This window comes from Caloenas nicobarica, chromosome 1 (genome assembly GCF_036013445.1).
Source record: "Caloenas nicobarica isolate bCalNic1 chromosome 1, bCalNic1.hap1, whole genome shotgun sequence".
Lineage (NCBI taxonomy): Eukaryota > Metazoa > Chordata > Aves > Columbiformes > Columbidae > Caloenas > Caloenas nicobarica.
Genome location: NC_088245.1, coordinates 104,289,315 through 104,314,089, shown reverse-complemented (window position 1 = coordinate 104,314,089; position 24,775 = coordinate 104,289,315). Strand labels below are relative to the sequence as shown.

The following is a 24,775-nucleotide window of genomic DNA, read 5'->3' as shown; positions in this document are numbered from 1 at the left end:
CATTGTCCTTTTGTACAGCTGACTGCCACAATAAAGGCTTGACTTGACACTCAAGTAAGGATCACACATGTTGCCTCCTTCCCCCTCCCTTCCCTGAAAAGCTTATTCCCACCCCAGTATACATACTTTTGGGAGACATGCTTAAGACTGCAGAGTGGAAAATGTATAATTTTCAAGAAGTGAAGGATTTAATATATACATATATATCTTAACTCTAATAACAATCTCCCCAGTGTACTTGCCAAATGTCTTCATAATACTTCTTACGATGCAAACATCAAAAGCAGCAGCTTTTTATTTCCAATCAGCTTTTTATTTCCTCTTTGACTGCAGACATTCCTGCCACCATAATCCGGAGCAAGGTCATCCCACACAACTGTTTAACAAGTTCCCACTAAACATCTCTGACACGGCAGCTGACCACACACACGCTGTTGGCTCACATCAAATGCCACGGGAAACCCTAACACTTGCATAAGCTGGGTTTCAGAACAGGATGTGGAACATACTTTAAGTTAGCACTTGGTCACATCTGCCTCGGTCACCCCAGTGGAAGATGGCACCATGCGAAAGCCTGAGCTTCCAAACAGGAGCTTGAAAAACATAGCAACACAGTAGCAAAACGAAAGGCAATGCAGTAACTCTAGATAGTGCACATGAAAGAACAGTGTGATTTTTTTCGAAGCAGCACAGGTACAAAGTAAAGAGTAAAATTAGGAATAAAACAAAAAAACATTATATTCTGTTAACATATCCTTCTTTGGTAATATTTACAATCTATGTAAAGAACTTTACATACAGTCAGTTTCATACTCCTGTGGCACAGTGTCATGTTACTCAGGTACCTTCACGCTGACAAAGTTGGAGCAGGCACTGAAATCAGTAGTTACTTGTGCAGCCTGAGCATCTCTGGTACTTACGCAGCGGCAGGCTTTATGCACCACATCAGCTGCATTACCCACTTCTAACTCCAGGCTGCAATTGCTCTCCTCTGCCTTCTCCCAGGAATGGGCACATCCAAAACCCTACACCACTCCTCATGTTGGAGCAGCCCGCTCTTGACGGCAAGTGCAAGGACTCTCCTTCGAGAGACTGACAAGTATACACTATAATTACCCTGGTATAATTTCCTTGAATATATAAACAGAAAACTCATAATTTGGAACCAGAGCATATGCAAGTTATGCAAAGAGCTGTGCCAGCGTGAACTGTTACTGCTCGTTCACCTGTTCAGCTCCTCCTCTGCAGGAGGCTGTCTCTGATGTCTGCTGGCAGACTGGCTCAGGTGAGCACTCCCTAGCCTGCTTCAGTCAGCTTTTCACATTACTTCAGCTAACCTAAGCCACTTTGACTGAATCAGGTTGGAAAACATTGGTATGAGTAGCTCTACAAACAATGACCAGGGAAATGAAAAACAGCTAAGTGCAGAAACCTCTCTCATCAGTTCAGAAGGACATAAATTCCATCAAAAAAATCTCACCAGTCAAAAACATGCAAAGAATTACAGATTCACACCAGCAGTACAGCTATACCACTAAGTTTCTGCTAGCCACACCAGTCCTTGAATATTCCATTCAAAGTGAATTTGGGCAACCACACTGGTCTCTAGATATTTTAAGTCTAGTAAAAATTATCCTCATATGCAACCTGGTTCAAGTTTTTGCAAGTTTCTTGCACTGCTTCAGCTTAAAAATAAGGTATAAAAATAGGAAAGCAGTAAAAGAAGAGTGACAGTAGAGAAGGGGGATGTCAAAGATGCACATTACTGTAATTGAATATATAAACCTAAACTTTTAAGATTCAAAGAAATCACATCTGGGGAAGTCATGTCAATTAAACGCTTCAAAAAGCACCAAAGGGTGCTACTTTTGAGGAAGATTTTTTGGTTGTTATGAGAGCAAGATACTTTGTAATACAATATCCAACAGCAGCTTCAATTTTACAAAAAAGTCTGTTCACATAAAGACTACACTAACTGGACCTTCAGAACTTCTCCCCCACCCCCTCCGTCTTTTGAGAATCATCAAAATGTATCAATGGAGCAGTACCAACAGTATGAATAACCCTCACAGGCAGAAATTATCATTTTAACAATTAAACACAGTCACACAATAAGGTTTAAACTCTGTTCATAACTTGCCTTATATTCACAAATACCAACAGTGGAACAAAACCAGATTTGCCATATTATACACACTCTAACACTTCTGAAATAGAAAGGATTAAGGATAGGGTTTCAGGCAGTATTCCAAGATTATATCTCTTGCTACATAGTCATTAGTATTTTGTTGAATTGTCTTTTTTTAGACAGACAGGGTTGAAGCCTAAAATGAAACAAGTTTGCAAAATGGATTTTGAGGTACTTGGATTCTGCTAGCGATTCAAAACTTCTGTGAGGAAGACTAAAGCTTACCTTTCTTTTTTGGTACAACAGAAACAAATTTTAAGAGTACTACCGCATAGCAACCTTTAGAAATGATGATCAGGGAATCTGCCTGCATCCATGCCAAATATTCATTTAACAATCATTATGTTTAACAGACTTTTTATAGACGTTTTCCTAAAAAGCAGAACCTGAATTGCTAAAACCAAGGTAATCCTCATCTTTCCAGTTCAAAAGCTTTAACACACCAGTACACTCTGAAAAGTGAGTGACAATGAATGTCAACAGTGGATTTCAGATTTCCTTTGGCTTCTTAGTCTAAACTTACCATTTACATTTGAAAGATGATTCCTTCTAACTATCAGTTTCTGCAAATCTCGGAGGAATGTGTTGAGTTTTGCATTACAGGTAAGTGTTCTAATGGAAGTTTTCTTAATTAGGAAGGATTACAGAGTGATTAATGCAGTAGTCTATGAGCCTTGAGTCCTGTTTTCTCCCAGTGCTTTCAAAATCTCTGTCTGTCTTGACAGGGCAGAGGATTCTGAAGGCCAGAGTTCTAAGTCACGGATGAGGTTTTGATGACAATCAAGACAATAATTATATTTCAATTAATTTCTACTGAATGTGTTGTCAGATTTCTAGGAACTCAGCTCTCATTGAGTTCCTATTTCCAGAGCTCAAGTGTTTAAAACTGTCTAAAGAGAAATCCTTCAAGTCTGTAGAGGAAAACCTAATGATACAGAAAGGGCTTCCCTCCCTGTGTTGTCAATGGTTCCATCTCTCATTTATGTGTGCACTTAGCAATCTCAAAAATACTAATCAAGCACAAACAAGACATTTTAGACAGTCAAAGCCACACATTTACACAGCATCCACTGTGAACTTTATTAAAAAAATAAGTGTTTGCCAGTTAAACTGCCATCACTTTATTGACTTCTCTGCTTACTTATAGAAAATCAGTTCTTTCATAATGGCCCTGGAAATCATTTCTTGCTAGGTAAATGTTGAATCGCTGGCAACACCTGTTCTCCTTGGAACTCCAGCAGCCTTACCATGAAAAGAGCTGTATGCAACTTTGCAAGACTTAAAGCAAGCAACATGTCTTTCACCCAAGCAACCAAGTCATTCTTGAGGCAGACGTCACGCTAGCCAAACAGCAAAAACACCTTTACTTTAAGCAATCTTTTCTATCATGACAGTTCCACGAAATGAAGTGCAACTTGTGAGGAAAAAAAAAAATCCGCAAGATACTGCTTATGCATTCTCTTCATGCAACTGTGTAGTCAAGTCTTATTTCTCAGGCTGGAGAGGTCGAGCTAAAGTGAAACACACCATGGTGATCTACCTTCAAGAAAATGTCCTGTTGCTAATGCATCTGCTTTTGCCTCCTTTCCTCTTTAACAGGCCTATGCAGTCCTATGCATTAGAAGTCAGAAAATTCATCTGGAGTCGGAGTCATATTCAATCCTTTAAGCAACTCACAATGCAGTCTATACACATCTCTGAAAAGAAGTTCTCCAGTCCTAAGTAATCCGACCATCACAGAAGATATTTCCCTATTTCTTCTACTCCAGAAGTTGTTTTAATACATTTTTCATCTTCATCTTGTAGCCATGTGGCAAAATAGTATTATCATAGGCTATGTACAGTAGGATTTAATGTTTATTAATAGCTTCAGTAGATTGCTCGAGGATTTTTAGTACTGTAGTAGGCTTCACATGCAGCTACGTAAGCAGATTCTGGGAAGAAATCATCATGGTATTCTGCTAAAAACCTGAGAAGAAAGCATACCAAAAAAAGAACAGAACATGAAACATTTAAGAGATAACCTGTTTTCAAATTAATTTTTAAGCTCAGCAAAACCACTGCCTGGAAATTCAGATTACACTTTGAAATTTGGCATACAAGGGGCTTGCCCTATTTTTTACAAGTTTTACATAGTGAGATACAGTCTTCCCCTATCATTCTCAAATCCAAATAGCATTAAAAAAATGCTCAAGATAAATTAAAAAAGAAAAAAAGTTGAAGCTGCACTCAGAACAGAATGCAAAGAACTACCACAGAAGAAAAAAAGAAAAGAGATCTTTCTGCAACTTCTGTCAGTCATCCGCTCCACATACTATTTTGCTTTATGTCAAAACCAGGATTTTCAGCCATCAGTATGTCAGTATCTTACACAAATATCCAGTAACATTAAAGTCAAACCGTATCTTTTAAGGTAAGTAAAGCTAATATTTGTTCTTTCATGCACCTGTGCATTTAGGGTCTACACCCCTCGTGAGTATCTAAGTACAGGTCTCAAAGACAAAAATGCATCTTTTGCAAATCCAGTTCCCTAAATTCAGATTTCTCTGAGTTGGTCTTCAAATATTATTCAAACAGCCAAGCACTCAATATTTTATCATGTCCTCCTGCTCTGCCAACACACAACTCTTTCTTTGGTTTAGGACTGCAAACAAAAATAAGCAGTGCTGCTACTAACATTAGTAACAAATAGCTAAAATGACTATGACAAAACAGTTCTCAAACTCTGAAGTACATGATCAAGTTATACTTCAGAAAAACAAACAACACAACACAACACACAAACACCTAACACAGACATTCAAAAATACCTGGATATTAAAATCAGCATCAATAAACATGGCAAAATGTTAGCTACAAGTTCTCTGTTTGAGTTAGAGTAAGAAGCAATGGAAACAACTGGAAACAACAATGTCATTACCAGAATCCAGTTCCTCTCAAGAACTACTGGCTAGGGAGATGCCCTCACATTGGACACTAAAAATATCAGTTTTGCATAACCAATACTCTGGACACAGAACGTCCAAATTTAAAAAAAAAAAAAAAAGGTACAGGTGAATGCAATTAAAACCATGGTATTTTTCCAACATCACAGCTACACTGCCTCAACAAGGCATGTCCTTTGATCTTAAAAAAGCCGAAGCATCAAATAATATGAACAAGATCTTCCACATAAGGCAATTTAAATTTAATCAGGAATATATTAATTGCTGAGAGCTCACACAGAAAGGTTACAGCACAAAAACACAGGTAAATGAAAAAAGGTTGATTTTTCCCCACACACAATCCTTGTACTTAAACATGGGCATCGAACAAGTGCTAAACTGGAGGAATAACTGGTTAAATCCTACTAATTCCAGGAAAAGCAGTGAGGAATATGAGCTTTTTTAAGAATAAATCAATCCTTCAATGTGTCACCATTTATCTAGAAGGCGCTTTGTAAACTTCCTCCCTACTTGCTTATTTCATAGGAGTTCTGTAATTAACACTATAGAGCGACCTAGGCTGGTTTCTGATGTAAATGATCCAGGGTTAAGACATGCAAGTGGACAGGCTGGACAACCAACACACTTCCAGAAGATCAAATGGCAGCTTGTTTTTGTTTTTAAACATTACCTAATGAACTGAGCAGAAAAGGCTCCGTTAGGTGACCCGTAACAGTGCCTAATCGAGCACATAATTTCTGGCAATATTCAGCCAGGGCAGGTACTGCACAAAGGGAGAAAGATCTCTCTTGTGTTTAAAGCAAGGATCCAACTGGCTCTGCCACAAACTGACACCACATAAGCTATCATAATAAATGTTTACAAGCTAAGGAAATTTAAAGTTCCACACTGTCTTCATTCGCACAATTCTCAGTGCATCAAATACTTTAGTATACTGTTTATAAGTATTCATACTATGCCAGTTTCTCATTAGGTCCAACAGCAGCTTCCAATTTTATTAAATAGCACAAAACAAAAAGGATTAAATAATTGAGATAATTTAAAAAATGAAAACTATTTTGCTAAATCAAAAATATTGCATTTTAAATTATAGCATGTTACAGCTGCGTTATATCAATTTCCTATTCACAGAAATAAAGGCATTTAAGTAGATGAAATAAAAACATTAGTGAAATACAATATTTTTCCCTGAAAGAACAAAATGCAATGAACAGTGAATCCAAATTAGTTAAACTTCGGCAAAACAATGAGAAAAAAAAAGTTGTATTATTTTCTTGAACTAAATAAACAGGATAAATCTAGATTAAAGCCAGCAATATTTGATTAATACACTGTCTGAATCACATGACTTAGTGATTTACTATCCCTTATCATTAAAACCATTCACCACCTACTTATCTAGGCTTACAAAGCCACAAATTGCTCTAATGCCTTACAAAATGCCTTTTTTCCCCGCCATGTGCTAGAGATACCCCTTAGAAAATAATTAAAAGAAACATTAAAAAAAATTCACACAATCAGATCCTCCTAGTCACATGTCATTCATCTGCACTACACACACACACACCTTACTCTAGGGAAACCACTACACATTATAGCAACTGAGAAGCTAATAAAATACCTGAGTCATCAACTGCTATGACCTCTGACTGTAGTTAGCTACAAATCACTTTCTGGGATATGCAGGGTTGGTATGAAGTGAGTGTGGTAAGGCCTAGAACATAAGATACTCAAGTCTAACTTAGTTAGATTGCACAAGATTAAGATGAGCCACAAATGGAATTTTATTAATAATTCTTCATGAACATGCATTAATGACTTCAAGAGATAAACAGTGAGTACAAACTACAGGGGCCAATCAAATGCTTAGTGGCATTGGCTAACATTCCATAAAACACAGTACTGCATGCTAGATCATACAAGGCAGAATGTCTCAAAAAAACCCCCCATCAATGAAACAAAGGAACCTGTAGAGGACATTGGGTAGCTGACAGTTCCAAGAATTTTAAGGGCAAGTAATGGGAAGCATGTCCATTTTCTCTTACAAATTTCCTGAGTTCTGCTTAAGACCAGTCATAAATGTCAGTTCGGTGCAAGCTAAAGTGACAGCTGGTAAAGACGAGAAATTTTAGCTGAGATGCTTGTAGCACAGCTACGACCCCTCCCCCCCACAAAAAAGGTAGGCAGAATGCATGCAGTCAAATGAACATCTCTCTGTTCTTAATGTAAGAGTTATGAAAAACAAAATACCTGAGAGCAAGCAGATACACATTACTTTCTGCAGAGAAGTAGGAGGAAACAGGCAAAAGAACACAAGGTCAGCTTGTGTCCCAATCCCTTGTATATTTGCATACAAAGAGCAGCGGTCCTTCTAAAGCTGCTTTCTATTCAAACTACATCCCAGTGCAGAAAGCAGGCACAGAAACATTAGGAGTCTCATAAGACTCCATGCTACTGGATACTTCACTAATGCTTTGCTCTTAGAAAAGGTGACATAGCACAAAGACCAATATCACTGGCACCTGCAAGTCACAAGCCAAGATTTAAAAACAGAGGGAGCTGTACTTAGCAAGTAGAGCCAATGTTCAGCTATAGATCAGAAAGCACATTGCTATTTAGTTATTCAGAAATTGTTTAAATACTTTAAACTTACAAATCTAATAAATTCAGTCACCTGTTGCATTATTGCCTTTTCATTTTTAGAATTTTTACAGAGTTCATATGCAGACACCTACACAGTGAAACTGCTTACGAGTAACTGAGTTTTGAGTTGCAGTCCACACAAACACCCTGATGTAAGACTGCACACTTTTTTTTCTCATTATGAGCATCGCAAAAAAGAATACCTCTGCTTTATACTCCTGCCCAGAACATAGAGGTAACAGGACACAATGCAGCTATTTCCCTCTCTACCACAGGTTTCTAGAAGAGCAACATTTCAGAAAGGACTAGAGGGGATGGAGACAAGGGAAACAGACACATAGGCAACCTGGCTTGACGAATTCCTAATGTTCTGATCTTCACCTGTAGCAGTCCGTAAGCAAGCTTACCTCAGGTGACTCCAAGCAATAATGTCAAAATATACTACCATCTGGCTGAGAGTTATGCAAGCAGATCTACCAAAAAGAGGCACAGAACTAGCGTTATCCACATTAAAAGGCCACTTGACATATCCACATCAGGAATGTTTTCCAGAGTCACTGAATTAGTATGAGTTTTAAAAGCATCATCTGGTAGCTAAAATGTCCTTGACTCTGCATAAAGAGAAACACTCTTCTAAACATCAGCTACCACCACATGAGTAAAGTCAGGGATGGCCTGAAAAGTGTGAAAACTATGAAGGACAACCTCAGCCATAAAGGTATAAGAATACAGAGTTAAAAGGAAAAGTTTCCAGGAAGGTGACATCTTACACACTCTCGCTACAGCTCTGAGTTCTAGAAGGTAAGCAGATGCTTTGATGAGATTAGTGGCCTGGGCTAGATGCTGTTTGAAAGGCAAATGTAATGATCTATCTAACAGAATCTGTTTAAAGAGCATGATGGGTCTTAACTCTTTGAATTACCTCATCAAAAGACATGTCACTTGCAGATTAATAAGTGAAAAGTTTCAGATGTTTATTCTGATATCCAGTGTCTCAAGAACCACATCAAAAGAATTCACCTAAATGAAGATGTTTTCTGTTCCATTCACCATGTGCAATACTTTATCTTTTAATTCTCAGAAAGCCACTAATAACCTCTCATTAATTGCACATCAGCACAGACTAGTGGTCATAATTCACTACTGCAATTACATATAATAAAATTACTACACTCAAAAAATGTTGTACTATCAAAACCAGAGATCTATTTCTTAAGGTTACTTCAACCAACTCCTCATCTTCCTATATACACGTTTTATTATCACAGCTCTCTAATTTGGTCACATTCTGTTTTGGTTTTCTTCTCATAAAATACTTAACAGTATTAAAATACTTTTCCACTCATGGAGCAGAGGCACAATAGATACAAGCAGGTTGTAAAACATCAAGGGGGGGGAAAAAAAAAGATCTAAAATGAAAGAGACAACTTACAGGATGTGGCAAGTTTGAAATATCAGCAGGTTTAAAAAACAAACAAAAAAACCAAAACCGCACACACAAAAAGGTAAAAAAAAAACCCAAAACAACGAAGCCTTTGACCATTAATAAGTTCTCCAAGATCTGAAATATCACACATCAGCCTCATCTGGAAAAGTGTATTAGAAATTTTAGTAGCATTATTTTAGAAGTATTTCATCACTTACTCATTCTTCTGTATTTCGTGAAAGTCAAAATATGTATGGCTTTCTGAAGAGCTGTACCATTTTGTTTTGCTTTTTTTCCTAAAATGCAAATGACATTTACTGAAAAGATGGGTCTTGCTATTCTAAAACCAGACATGTTATATTCTCTTCATCATTAAGTATCTCATACTGGTCAACAGTCCTAAGAAGTGACCCCTCTGATCCCAAACCAGTTTTCCAAGTCTAAGTTGTGTTCAAATCAATGGCAAAACAAGATACACAAGCAGGTGCCAGTTTATTTCTCATCACTCATGCAGCCTCTGGAGGCACACTAGGCATCTCACAATACAGAGAAGTCATAAAATACAGCACATAGAGCATTTTATTAAAAATACGGCTGAAACGATGGAACTGGTTAAGAGGCAATAAGTTATCTCAAAAACTATTCACAGGCAGGGATTTAATCAGGGGTCCTTTCCTAGTAAGATTACCAGTTAGTAGGCACTAGTTACCATGTTGGCTTCCACTGCTTGCTCCTGAAGACTAAACTCAAACTGTAAGCGAAATTCAGTGAAACCAAGTGGCAAGTTTGTCACATCTACTTCAGAGTGTTATTCTTCTGTAAGTATTATGTATTAGTCTTCACTTTGAACTATTTAGCTCTGAAATAAGAATTTTCTTCTTTATTTGAGAAACTAATTTTCTTCTGCAAATTCTATAATTGAGAAATCAACTTTCATGTTCTCCATGAAGAAATTTTCATTATGCATAGTTGTAGAAAGCTGCACTAAGCACAGAGAGTACAGCTTCTACTTAATGTAAAACTCAAAAAGATGTATTTCATATATCCCTTAAAAATACATGTTGTCTGAGAAACTGAGATCAATCTAGCCTAGCAGCCGCCTGGAGGCATGACCGGAAAATATTACCCATGTAGCATCTCAAAGTGAATTTAATGCATCTATCAAGTAATGGGTAAACTGAATAAAACAAGCTTCTAGACAAAGTGTTATATTAAATAAGTCTCAGTTTCTCAGCCCACATTAGATTAATAATACAAATATTAAATCAAACTCTAAATTTTACCCATAAAATTATAATATAAAATCAAACCAGTATCTATGCCAGAACTAAATCAGTTGTGTACTACATGAAAGTTTTATTTTAAAATACATAAAATACTTATGCTTGGACTACTCCACCAAGAATTCAAAAAAGATTCAGAAACAGCTTCAATTCCTTGTCTGCTATTAGAAAAATAAAGAAAAGGAGAGTGCTTCAGCTTGTCACTCCAGAGCAATTCACTAAAAGAAATTAGGCAGTCTTAAGTAAACTGGTTGCTATCATCTAATGCATACAGACTATGTACGACAGTTCTTACCTTCCAAAAGGTAAGACAGAACAGAACTGACAGAAAATACTTTTATTAAAACATCTATTAATCCTTTTGTTCCCAAAAAGGTAAGGACAGAGTGTGAAAACTGAAGAACTAGTACAAGATGTCACCTCAGCCTCAATTTTCTCGTGTGATGAGAAACAGATAATGCAGAAGTATTTCTGTGATAAAAATCAAGTCTGGACAAGTTTCTAGAAAATGTAATTGTTCGACCACTTTCAATGACATATGGGAAGAGAAATGCCCAAATGAAAGACATCCTTAAGCCCCATGAATATATGTTGAAAACACACCAACCAACCTATAATTTGCATTGAATATGCAGTAGCATATCTGTTAAGGAAACTAGTCTAAGAAGAATATTTATGATGAAGCTACCTAAGATTGAACGCTTCTTACAGCAGTAACTGTAACTTGGAATCCTTTTCAGGAAGGCTCTCAATTTGACCAGTTCTGACAAAACCATAGAAATCATTATTTCAGCATAGAAAAGAAACCTTGAGAACAGCAAAACATACATGATGCTGGCTTAGAAAATTACTTGAAAAAAATACACAGCCCTTGAATATTTGTTGTTCCAGATATGCAATATCCACACTATGCTTCCCTTGGGGGGCTCATTTTGGTTTAGTTGTAGCCCGGTCTTGAGGACTGAATCCCCCCTAGTACTAAAGCACATTTCTGGTTAAGTGTTTTCCAAAAGGAATCCAGGGTGTGTACTCAGAGCACTCTGCAATGCAACACAAAGCATGGCAAGTGGGAACTGACAAATTTGCTTCAAAACCACAGTTCTATCCCACCTAAAAACGCTGATGTGGAAACACCTTCTGCTTTTTAAAAATTTCTATTTATAGATGACTACACATTTCAACAAGATAGTGAGAAGGAAAAATAAGACACATATGGATATCACCACTAGAACTATCAGTTTTATCACCTCCCTGCTTGTATGGGGGGTGGGGGACATGTTTCCTCCTTCCCTCTATTCCACTCCACCACAGCTCATCTGTAGAATAGATATGAAAAAACTGCATCTAAGATGCTAAAGAGTAGAGACCTGTTCTGACCAACACAGAAGAATCTGAGCAGGCAGAGGTCTGGTAAAAACTGATTTGATCCACAGTGAGTTAAGCACCCCAAATACTACTCACTCCAAGCAAATATAGGTTTCCCACAGTAAGCACTAATTCTGTCCTATTTAACTTTGGATGCTAACAAGGATCTGACAAAATAGAGATGTAAATGGAACCAATAAAACTTAAAAATTAAACACTTCTAGAGAAAAATTTTGTATCGTAGAAACTTTGACATTTGAGACATCTTTTATTTTCAACAAACAATTAAAGTAAAAGCATTTTAAAGCTTTTGTCTCCCTGCTCTCTAACAGGTGCCACATTATGTTACTTTTCAGTATGTGGCTACTTAAGAGTCTTTGACCAAAATTAAGAGTTCCACGTTTGTTCCAGATGTTTACCACTTACACCACTTCTCCTATAAGTTTTCCTTGGCAAATTCATTTTCCACTGTATTGGTGCTGCACAATACAGTGCCACACTAGATATCTATCTACCACTACAATGTCATGCAAAGATATTAACTAGAGTACCTGACAAAGAAAGCCAACCATGGCACAGGTATGACCATACTGACACCAGCCAGGGAGCTACCATGGCCAGGAAGCCACTGCACTGCATAACAGAGAAACCTTCCAGTTTAAAGCTCCACTAGGACAGACTTTTCTTAAAAAAAAAACCAGAAAAACCAAAAAAACCCCCACACAAACAAACAAAACCCCAAAAAAACCCACAACAAAACAAAAAACCACAACAAAAACACACACAACCACAAAAAACCACAACAACACGCTACCATAATTAAAAATGTGTTTTAAGTTTCTACCTCTGCTAATACCAATGCAACATCAAAATTCTCAGATTATGCTCTCAAAAACAACAGAGTCTGTATTTCTTCATAAAACATGCTTCTCGACCAAGTCAGACTTGTCATTCTCTACATACTAGCAAATAAACTTTCATACTTCAGTTCCTTAGCACTGTGTTTATCAAAACTTTAAGTAGGGAGTTCAGGTTCCCTTCAATTTGAATTACAGAATCAAAAATCTTGTATTAATCTTCATTCAAATTACTATTAAAATCTTATATTAATTGTTACCATATTCTTGTAATTATAGAAAATTAACATCTTATTTTTAAAACCCTTTATCATTCCAGGACACTTAGATCTATGTAACAATGCAAACAATCCTGTGGTACATTGTGTCACATTACCTCAGAAACATTTCGAAGTGTTTTACTAAAGCCTTTAGGTTTTTGTCAGGAAAGCACATCTTCCCCAGTATTTCTGGTAGCTTTACTGTAAATAAGAGAAATAATGTTTACACCTGTTCTTTTAAAAGCATATTCTAACTATTTTTATCCACTACACAGAAAAAAAAAATAGAATAATGTCTTCTCCCTGCAGCCTCCACTTTTCTTTGCAAGTTACTCAGTGATCTTCCAAAACCTTACTAAAAAGAAACATGCTGAGAAAGTAAATGCTTCGTTTAGTGATGTTTGGTTGTGTATTGGAAGTAATTTTTGTTTATTTTTGTTAAATAAAGGCCTGAAAAGCCAGTAGGAGATAAGCAAGTTTATGAACAGCCTAAGTTTTAAACAGACTAAAATTTACACTTCTCCAGTATAAAACTAAATGAGATAAAGCAAATAGAAAATCACATGGATATGGTCCCAAGGGGGTGAGGGGGAAGAAAAATTTTGATTCAGCACAGTTTTGCATCAGTTTACCAAACATCCGTAGCAGATGTTGAGATCCATAGATATATGAGGGAGGTGGTGGTTGATCACTTGGTGGATAATTCTCTGGCATCAATTTCCAGGACAAAACCTAAACATAAGACATGAAAAAATTGGTTATTAAATTTTTATAACACCATAAATAATTTAGTCTGTGCAGAACTTCAAAATCAAAGACGAAATAAGTAATAAACTAAAACCTTCTCTTACATAGCCCTACTCTGAGGTCAACAAAACCTTTACATCATTGAATCTAGGACAGTAACATAAAAATCTGTTACCTCATTCAATTCATTGTTTCTTCTACCCTCAAAGCCAGTAAAAACTGCACTCCCCTCTTTGCTAGGAGTCAAAGTTATAGGTGAAGATGATCCACTATGGACAGGGGTTTCTTCAAAAGGGAAGGAAAAACAAAAGAAATCCGAAATCAATTTTATTATCTGTTTTATGAAACTATAAGCCATTAAACACAACCAAGGTCTGCTGCCAAAATGTTTCAAGTCTTAAACACTGGAATTCAATAAATGCTATCCGAAAGCAGATGAACAGAAAAGCAACTCCTCCAATTCTGTTGAGAGATACAGTACCAAAGTACTGAGAATATTGCTTTGTATTTCTCCCTTTGGTATAAGCTTCGGAGATAAATAATTGATACCAAAAGTCATGAACTCCTACTTCAATCATTCAGTTCACAGTCCAGATGACTTAAAGAACAAGACTTAAAATCTTGTTTAGAGCAATAATTTAAGGAGTAAAACCTACTTTTTTCCAGGTGCAAGAAGAGCTTTGGCATAGAAGCTGGAGTCTCAAGATGCCGTCGTTTAGGTTGCGGGGAAGCACTGCTTTCCGACAACCTGTCGCAGTTCGAGCTATGGCGTGTAGAACGTCTCAGCGACTGCAGAATTTCAGGTTCAGCCTTCCGTCTCTTTGGTGTGGCTGGCTCCCCTGTTGTGGGCTGGCTGTCGGTTGACTGAGGCGTTGGCGGATTCAACAGAGGAGGACTTGGGGAAAGTTCCTCCTGGTTTCTAGGAAATAAAGGTAGCTTTACAGAAGTGATCAGGACTCTTCCTCCAAAAGAGATCCTTCTCGTTTCACAGACCTTCTTAAATATAATACTTATTCAAGTTAGTCTCCTCCCAATACCTAGCGAAGTGATGAGGCCTTCTTTCAAATACTATTTTCTGGAAGTGTATTTATTTTCAAATTCAAAAGTTAACGAACACAAATTTACATTTCAATGTATTTTTTCCCCCCCACAAAGTTGCAGCATAACTCCACACCAATCAGTACAAACCCCTTTTGAAGTTAACCAGATACAAATTCATAACTCTGAATTCAGGCAACAAATTAACAGAAAAGTTTAACATTTTATCACAACAATCTTAAAGTCTGTGAGAAATCATCCTATTCTGAACACATAACCACATTCTATTGCATTTTCCCCAGGAGATAAGCACTATTGGACTCCATATACCCAACCTACCTGTTAGTATTTGTTGAGTTTTCTTTGATAGGAAGAAAGAATTTTGAGGAAGTCACCTTCTTAAACTGAGCTTGTTCATAAGGATAGAGCAAAATTAATGGAAGTGTGAAGTCAAAGGTTATTCTCAGCCCATCCACCATCTCTTTACATAGCTCAACACTGGAGGAAAAAAGATTATGAATTTCAAAGTTGCAATGTCAAAATTTTTCAGTGTAGTTGTATGAAATTTCCTTTTAATACAGATCATTAATGTCTTAACTATGATATGCTAAGTTTGTCACTAAATAATGATGAATGACTAAAAGCATACTTGAAGACACAGTGACTGCTGTTGGTAACTTCAGACAAATACAAATTTTAAAAGTCTGCTTAATAAGGTTAAACAATATCATACAATTGTTCTGTTGTATGACTGTTCACTGGATTCATAAAATCTACAGTAAATGAAGTTAGTTTGTCACGTAAGCATTATTTTGTTTTCGCAAGTTTACTTGGCTCAAAGGAGACACACCTGCCAGAAAAAGTAAGTACTCAATAGATTGCATCTCTGTCTAAAAGGTATGTGCAGAATTTGATTTATAGCCATGAAGATGCAGTTAAGGCTGTGCTTAAGAGATATCCAGTGAACCAACAACGACAGATATGTCTGCATTGGAGATCAGTTTCCAATGGCCTGCTCCTGATAACCAAAGCACTACACTGAGAGGCTACTAGGAATTTCAGTTTTGGACTTGTGTAAAAGACTCACAGTGCTAGGTGGTGAGTAGACATACAAGGAGAACCATAAAGTCTGAGTTCAGTCCACCTCCAACACCTCTCACCTCTATGAAGGTATTCATCTCTCATGTCTCAAGTGCATATATGTGTACAGTAACAGTAATTCAACTGTGCCACAATGACCCACATTAGAAATTCCATACCTTCTACTACCATTCCATACCACCGGCTAAAACTACTGCCCTTTTTTTTTTTTTTTTTAACACTATATAAATCGAGTCAGGGGACCATCCTGTGCAGAAATTCTATGACATCCCAGAAGGTCAGTTACCTTCTATGTCAGAGTAGTAAAGGCAGTACAAGAAAGTTGCCAGCTGAATCTCTCCTACTTCACGGATCACTGAAGTTACACACATTTTCCATATTAAAGCACCTTCTTTATTGAGGAAGTCACTCAAACATACACCTTTAAAAATAGTAATGTGCATGCAGCCTTCTATTCCTATTTCTCATGTCTCATCTAACTTCTTGTTTGGAAGATTATATTACTAAGAAAGAAAGTATCATTGATCTGTCAAATAATGAATGACATCAGTATAAACCAAGACACTCACATACACCAAAATATTGCAAGGAATAGCAAAACTACACACCATCGAAACAGAACATGGTAACGTAAGTCAAGATTTCTCTTTGATAAAATACAAGATTTCCCCCCAGTGTAGACTTGAATAAATATGCAGTCTCATCTAATATTGAGAATATTTAACATGAGAGGAAAAAAAAAACCACACCACACAACAAACCACACCACAAAAAAACCCCACCATGCTGCAAACATGCAGGGTTGACACACTGCATCTGTAGCATGGTAGAAGAATATACAGATCAGCTGAGAAAACAGCCACTAAGATGCAATCAATTTTAATAAGCAGGACTGGTGTTACTACACACATTGTTTCCCTACATACTGACTCTGATTTAAGATGATATGTCAATTGAAAAAAAAAAAATATCACCTGCACTTGGAGTTCTCTATAGGTGTATAATTTTTTTATCCTTCACAAAATTGAACATGTTCAGTTTTATTTAAGTGGGGAATTCTCATATCAGATACTCTCTCAGTGCTCAAAAAATTCTCACGTAGACAATAGCAACACATTCTTCCAAAATGGGTCACAATATTCACAAGAACTTATGTGATGAAAGGCAATACTGATGCTTTGCATAATGACTTTCCAGATTATAGGGACTCCCTCACTGATAAACAAATCGTCAGTGTTACTACACTACAAGCATCTGTCAAATACTTGAAGCCCCATAAACAGACATACATCACAGTATAAGCTCACAGAAGTGAACAGCCTTGAAACAGAACACGGAACGCAAGGTTATTTTTCTTGTGACAATAGCACTGGACTAAAGATTACTTACTTCTTCTCTGGTGGCACATAATGAAGGTTCATATTAGCATGTGGAGTCATTTGATGGTGGCGAGATCTTTCGTTGGCTGAAAAAGCAGCATTAATAGCAAAATGTTTTACATATGACTCCAGGATGGTTATTATATTTGTCTGACAAGGAAGCTTCACTAGCTGAAAAAGAAACAATAAATTAATGTCTTACAAAAACAATTAGTATACCAAGCTAAAACAGGAGCTTGTAATGTACTGACTAGCTTAATAAGTCTCTATTGCATGAAGTTATTTCAGGAGTGATTAATTTAAACCCTTAAACTGCATTTTTGATCAATCCTTTATAAACATCTGGAGAAATAAAAATACGGTCAGGTTAACAAGCTTACTACATTTCCAGCTTTAAAAAACAATCTGCGCTCTAAACCACAATTGGGTATTGGAATATTACATTCTTAAATATAATGACAAGTCACTGTTTTAGCTATAGAGAAGTCTGCTGCCTACAGTCTTTTTATTCTTCCTTATACTGTCTAAGCTCACCTTTACAATAAAGTTTAAAAAACCAGGAGTTATTCTATGCAAGAACTTTTGGATGCCCTCCCCATCCACTCTGTGCACATTCATTTCATAGCTTTTATTTCATACCCGTTTTCTTCTATTAATATAGTAACAGTCTTCCTCAAGCTTCTTTTTCAAGACTTCAGGAATTTCTATGCTTATTGCTCTTTCTTCCATGTCCCTTTTTGTGTGAGTGTCTTGTTCTTCTTTCTACAACAGACCAGTGCAAGAAACAATATATTGGTTGTGCTTACGAATATTAGCGAAAAAGAACTTCAGTAGTCAAGCTACAGTATAGCCATCAAGTTTTGCCATGTAAAAATAACATATAGTAAATATTTAAGTGGATAGTAGCCTCACTGTAAGCAACTCAACAATACTACTTTGAAGTCACCTGTGTGGTTTTTTTTTTTTTAATTTAGCATTCACTGAAGTATCTAACACAAAAGAATGAACTGAAATTTGTTAGGTTTTGCTGCTTCAGATCACACACACTGCAGCAGTTAGATTCCATAGACCTTCAGAACAACTGTTTACACTGTACTTTCTTTTCAATAATGTAGACAAAATAATTTTTTTTTCTTGAAGCCAGTCTTTTACATTTTAGTTTAAGACCAGAGTTGACATGCCCATTTCACAGTAAAATACAGGAGCCAAGAAGATTCTACTGCAATACCAGGATTTGCCCAACCTGCATAGAACAGTAAAATTTTACAGCTCTCACAAATCTAGGTAATCTAGTTTGCTATGTTTTCTCCACATAAGCCTTACATGTAGGAAGAGAGGAAAAGAAATAAAAGTGTATATGTAGATTAATGAAGAATTCTACAAGAATACGACATCTTCTATAATTTTCAAAAACTCAATGACAGTGAGCACGAGGAGTAAGAAAATTATACTTTTAATTCTAGCTAAATAACCAGTTGTAGCCTATATTTCAACTACTTCAATTTTTCCAGTTTCAAATACACATTTAAATTCTATCAAGGAGCTCATGAATATACCATTTCTGTCCTCTCTTCTATGTCACTTTCTTCACTTTTTATTTCTTCATCTGTTCCTTCATCACTGTCATCAGAAGAAGAACTACTTATAGCTGTGTAAAAGAGATTTCACATATTCATCTCACATTATTACATTGCAGAGGTTAAGAACAATTTCAGGCCTCTATGCAAAAAAAACCCCAACCAAACCCAAAACAAAAAACAACAACACAGCCACAACTAGCTTGTCATATCTAATGAGGATTAATAACTCTAATTTAATTAAACACACAGGTATTATTTATAGCACACTACAAACTTTTTAAGTATGTAAGACAAGAAGTTTACAGGAAGTGTTCTTGCACCCTCTCTAATTGAAAAACACTCACTTTAAAAAGCCCCCTTCGTATCTTAACACTCACAGATCTTTTCAATTTATATTGGACTTCAGTTCTGAACAGGGGATTAACATATTAATCATTCAATCAGATGGTCTGGATCTGTGCAGCAACAGTTGCCAGAACATCAGTTACGTGCCAGACAGTGTTCCTGCTGTTTTTAAAGCTACAAAGAAAAATGCTATTAAAGAGCTGGCTCGAGAGTGAAGTCAGCCAGTGAGCTGACAAGAAACAGACCATGGTGCGAGGTAGACTGGGGAAAAAGAAAATTTTATTGCCCTCAAAAATAGGTGGAAACACAGGCAGGAAAAGTGTCTTGCTCCCTAGCATCAAACAAAGAAAACTGAGGGCTTCTTGCACTATTAACTTTACACTAAATGAAGCAACATTAAGCTCTGAAATAATTGATTAGAACAGTTGAGTGGAAGTGACACAAGCAAAAGTCTCTGGAACACAAGAAGAAAGGAGATAACTTAATAGCTGCCTGGCATGAAACATAGTGCTCACTCTTCATATGACTGCCTCTATATATTTCAAATAGGACTGTGATACTCCCGTGTCACCCCAATAGGAAGTTACAGCATGCACTGTACCCCCAGCTCAAAAAGTTAAAGGCATCATGCCAGTTATGAAGAATGAAAACAAGCTCACAGTTTTCACTACTCTCATCATTTTCTTCAGCAGGAAGGCTTTTTAATACAGAGTCAACACCAGGCAACCTGCAACGTCTCTTCTTTCTTCCCTTTCTTCTCCTACAGAACACAAAATGGTTCACTGAAATTTGGCTAATATTATTTGGTTATTCTACATAATTACATTACATGCAAATGCACAGGAAAGGTATGTTTGAGTTATTTTCATTAACTGATGTTGACATAATTTGGACAATGCTTATTTGAGAGTGGATACCTTCATGTCCATACATTACACCATATTTGTGTTCTCAAGCAGATCCTCAAGCCATGGCAAACCAATATTAGAGTATTGCCTATGGCTGAAAAATACTTCAGGTTTTCCTAAGTTATTTGTCAAGTGCATTTATTTGGGAAGATGTAGATCCAATACACAGGCATTTCATAGCAACAGTTAAGAATGCCTTTAAGTGTTAGTCATGTAGATTGTTGTTTAATAACAATATGTAGGCATCTACCTTAGAATGCACTGACTGTACTGGGTAGATATCTACCACCTACAGCACGAGCTTAGAGGTCAAGCTCACTTGTAGAACCTGGATGTATCTGTTTGAATCTGAAAATTAATCTAATTCATTCTGAGACCAAAAGGATTTCTTACATGCGAGCCACAGCCTTCCGTGCCAATTTACGCTGTAATCTGCGGTTTTCGTCTGTATCACGAAGAACATGATCTTCAGCTGCCCATCTATCCCAGCTAAGAATTGGTCAACAGAAAATTATTAACAGCCGTAAATATATGCCACTCATAAATACTAATGAAGTAATATACATTAAGTCTAAAAAACACTCTCTTAATATCATTCAGAAGCAATATCTATATCAAAAGGTTTGCATCTGTTTGTATTCACATGGCTTCAATTCTTGTGTTGCCGTTTAAAATCTCTCAAACCTTGACATGCAATAAATGTTTGGAAGCACCAACACATGCTGTAGATCACTGTCAGAGACTGCACTCATGTACTGGCCTTGAAAACCAAGCAATCCAGGTCTAGATTTAACAAAGTATAAACTCCTTTTATTAATTGAAACCTAGCAGCCACAAGTATATGGTAAAGACAGATAGCCCATAAAGGTTAAACTCATGGCTGTCAAACTGATCCACTGAAATTTATGTATACATACCAATGTGTCAACATGAGCAAGAATATTAAAGACATTCACAAAACCAAAAATATTCATGCAAACGTCACAGGCCTTTGATATTCTGTGCAATGCTTTTATTTGCAGAATAAAATAGAAGAAATGGAAGAACTGAAACCGTGCATACAGGCTCTCACCTTCTGTTCCAACCGTTAAAATGGATCAGATATTCTGGAATCTTCCTGCCTTTCTCATCTTTTCCAACAACAATATCAACAATCTGAAACAAAATTGAATAGCATGTATTAAAAAGCTTGAGAAAAAGTGAGCTTTAGAGTACTCAGGGAACTTACTCGCAAATTTTTAAAAATATATTTATGTATGGAAATGAAACATACCTATAATTTTGCCAGTGAATATTGATATGAGCAGAAGATATAGATTATTCTAAGTGGTCAGAAAAACTAGCTTTTTTGTTGAGTGCTTTTAAGGTTAGGGACTGCTAACCATCTTAGTCCTGTCCTCAAATGTCCCATGCTTTCAAGACAGACAAGAGGAAATGCAAAACAATGCAGTACCACAATACAGATATCCAGATATACATCTGGACTACTAATGTTTTCTCCAATGTGCTGTCTCTTCATGCCCTCAAAGCAGGAGACAACATAGTTCTAATACAGGGGTGTCAAACTCATTTTCACCAATGAAAATTCACATGAATGTAATTTCAGGACACATAAGTTCTTGTGAATTTTCATCCTATAAATGTAGGAGTAGTTACGTTTATACAGTCCTGAAATTACATTCGGCCCTTTGAAGGCAACCGCAAGGCTGATGTGGCCCCTGGTGAAAATGAGTTTGACACCCCCGTTCTAATATATAAACCTCAGAAATGCTGTTCTATCTTGAACAACACAGAATCTTAGTCACAAAACATTAAAAGGCTTTGTGGATATCTGAGCCTTTGTTTTCTTCCTTTCTTTCACATACATAAAATGGGCCAGTCTGAAAGGGCCTGCACCTCACAACAAAAAGCCATTTCGGGTGGATAATTAAGGAGAGCATCGGGACTAGTAATAACAAAGGAATCATTCTGCCTGCAACTGAATCACTCTGATAGACCATATATGTGCCCAGCAGTTAGGCTACCGTAATGTTTTAATTTGGGAGGCCAGATTTTCAGAACTATTGATGGTGCAAATGACAGTTACGCTGGAGTCTGGGGTATTTGAAAGTAAAGAAGAAAGTACGCTATTATTTTTTGCACTCAAGTTACCTCTAGGGCTGGCAATTAAAGCCATTGGGGTGGTCAGAACATAGGAATACACGTACAAACAAAAAGGCAGGCCAAAATATTACAGGAGGGTGGAGCTCCTGGTTAAAGATGTTTGACAAACACTAGCAAACTACACAACCAGAAAACTTGCAGCAAAAAGTATTGAATTTGGTCAGGAATCCAGCTGCAGCACCCCTTTTCACCCTTCTCTGTAACAAAACAAAACAGAACTCTGTTTCCAAGCTAGGTACAGATAACTCAGCATTAAAAAATTATTTCATGTCCCACTGACACCCCAAAACAATATTAACATCAAGCTCCACAATTACTATCACTATTCTTAAGGCCAGACCCAGGTGAGTCAGTCACCTCCTACTGCAACACCTATGGTCCATCACTCACTGCTTGCTATCATATTTCTCTATATTCTCCTGTACCACTGGTACCATTCAAACCCTTCTGAAAGGCAGAAGGACGGGCTGTAAGGGTTGGAGAGCAGGGAGGGGGAATAAATCACGCTACACTACCAAAATGCAGGGATTAAAATAAGACTTCAGAATTACTTTGCAGGTGTTCAGCCGAGAACGGAAGGCGGGAACCGGCTCCAACCTTTCCAGAGTCCCTCGGCAGCTCCGCTCTCTACCTGAGGTGAGAGCAAGGCCCCGACGGCCTGGGCTGCACCGCCTCTTCAGTCACCCGGGCAGCAGGACGCCTCTGCCCCGCTGGGGGAAGGCCCAGAGGCTCGTACGCAGCTGCTACACGCACCCCCGACTCTCGCAGCGGAGGGGCCGGTGTGTGTAGGGGAAGAGAGCCAAGCCCCGCCGGGGGGCCGGGCTGAAGCGCACGGGTGGGGGCGATGACAGCGGCACAAGGACTGGAGGCGGAGGGAAAAAAGAGGCCCGGCAGCGATAGGCACCGCCTCGCTTTGTCTCCCAGCGCCGCGGTCTCTTCGCTTGCCCCGCCGTGGTCCGGCACGCCCCTTTCCCAAAACAAGTGCCCGTAGCGGAGCTGCCCCCGCCTCTTCAGCTGGGCCCGCGGCCGCCCCACCGCGCGCGCGCAGTGCCCAGCGGTGAGCGTTAACGGCAGCAACGGCGGCGGGCCGGGCTCCGCGCCGGCCCCGCCCCTCCGCGCTCCCTCCTGCCCGGTCGGCGGGGCGAAGTTGGGGGGGGGGGGGGGTGAAGGGGGGTGTGAGTGGGAGGGAGCGCAGGGTCGCGCGAGGGTGGGGGGGGGAAGAAGGGGTGGGGTGTGTCACCTTGGCATCATAGAGCACTTTGGCCTTGGTGGGGTCGGGCTCGAAGCAGAGAACTCTCTCCCCCCGGTGGAACTTAAATTTCATTCCCCGCGAGGTCATTTGTTCATCATGGCGCAAAGGAGAGGAGCCCCGCCCCCTCCCGCGGGGGGGAGGTGCCGCGCCCGGCCCCGCCCCGCCCCCTCGCGGCCCGCGGCTCTTCGGGCGGAGGCGGGCGGGCAGGAGGGAGGGAGACGGGGCGGTGAGCTGGGCTTCCCGTCCCCGGGTGTGCGGCGTCCGGCTGCGGCCGCTGCGGAGCCGGGCTGCCCTCCTGCGCCCGCCCCGCCGCTGGTCACGCGGGGTGCGTGGCACGGGTGCTGGGAACCGGCGGCGGGAGGAGCGGTGGCGAGGGGACACGTTCCTCCAGGCGGGCGGGTGCCTGCCCTGGGCTAGGGGAGCCTGGGCTGCGCAAGGCTGAGAGCTCTGAGCCTTGCCGAGTCACCTGGCTTTGCTGCCCGTGCTGGCGGTGCCCCACCGCCCCGTGAGTGTGGGGCTGCACCGGTGTGTGCCCACCTGCAGAGCGGTGTGCTGGAGAGCCTAAGCACGGCCTGAGAACAACAGCCGTGCTCTCCCTTAATGCTTGCCCTAAACATCACAGGATCACAGAATGGTTGGGGTTGGAAGGGACCTCTGGAGATCATCTAGTCCAACCCACCTGCTAAAGCAGGTTCACCCAGAGTAGATTGTACAGGAATGTGTCCAGGTGGGTTTGAATGTCTCCAGAGAAGGAGACTCCACAACCTCTCTGGGCAGCCTGTTCCAGGCTCTGGAACCCTCAGAGTAAAGAAGTTTCTCCTCATGTTTAGATGGAACCTCCTGTGCTTCAGTCTGTGCCCGTTGCCCCTCATCTTGTCCTTGGGCATCACTGAAAGGAGTCTGGTCCCATCCTCTTGACACCCACCCTTGAGATATTTATAAACATTGATGAGATCCCCTGTGAGCCTTCTCTGCTCCAGGCTGAACAGACCCAGCTCTCCCAGTCTCTCCTCATAAGATGCTCCAGACCCTAAACATCACCATACAGTTCCCATTTGTTACCCTGTTTCTTGTGTTCACTGCTAAGCAAAGAACCCCTTGTACTCCCAAGATGGCTATTTATACATTGTAACCTTGCTCAAGGTTTGATTTCCTCTCTATTGTTCTTTCAGCCTTCCTGCAAGAAAATAAACTAGAAATAAAGAGGGTGTTGGACTAGAAACTCAATTACCTAGAGTTTGATTTATCTTTTTGATGTTCAATTTCAAATTCTTCAAGGCTCAAATAGGATGCAA

General features: G+C 38.9%; 1 protein-coding gene across 2 annotated transcripts; it reads right to left on the bottom strand.

The window, feature by feature from the left end:
• Positions 1–291: 291 nt before the first annotated feature.
• MSL3 (MSL complex subunit 3) lies at positions 292–23,602 on the bottom strand. Of its 2 annotated transcripts, XM_065658428.1 has the most exons (14): positions 23,469–23,602; positions 21,138–21,220; positions 20,459–20,554; positions 19,817–19,917; positions 18,789–18,880; positions 17,872–17,994; positions 17,243–17,403; positions 15,092–15,250; positions 14,371–14,633; positions 13,890–13,999; positions 13,600–13,699; positions 13,084–13,168; positions 9,421–9,498; positions 292–4,157 (listed from the first exon to the last, which is right to left on the bottom strand). In XM_065658428.1, the coding sequence occupies exons 1-14, from the start codon at positions 23,565–23,567 to the stop codon at positions 4,058–4,060; spliced, it is 1,650 nt and encodes a 549-aa protein (XP_065514500.1). In that variant the 5' UTR covers positions 23,568–23,602; the 3' UTR covers positions 292–4,057. The 2 variants fall into 2 exon arrangements, with proteins under 2 accessions (XP_065514500.1, XP_065514501.1); XM_065658429.1 differs by lacking the exon at positions 9,421–9,498.
• Positions 23,603–24,775: the final 1,173 nt, after the last annotated feature.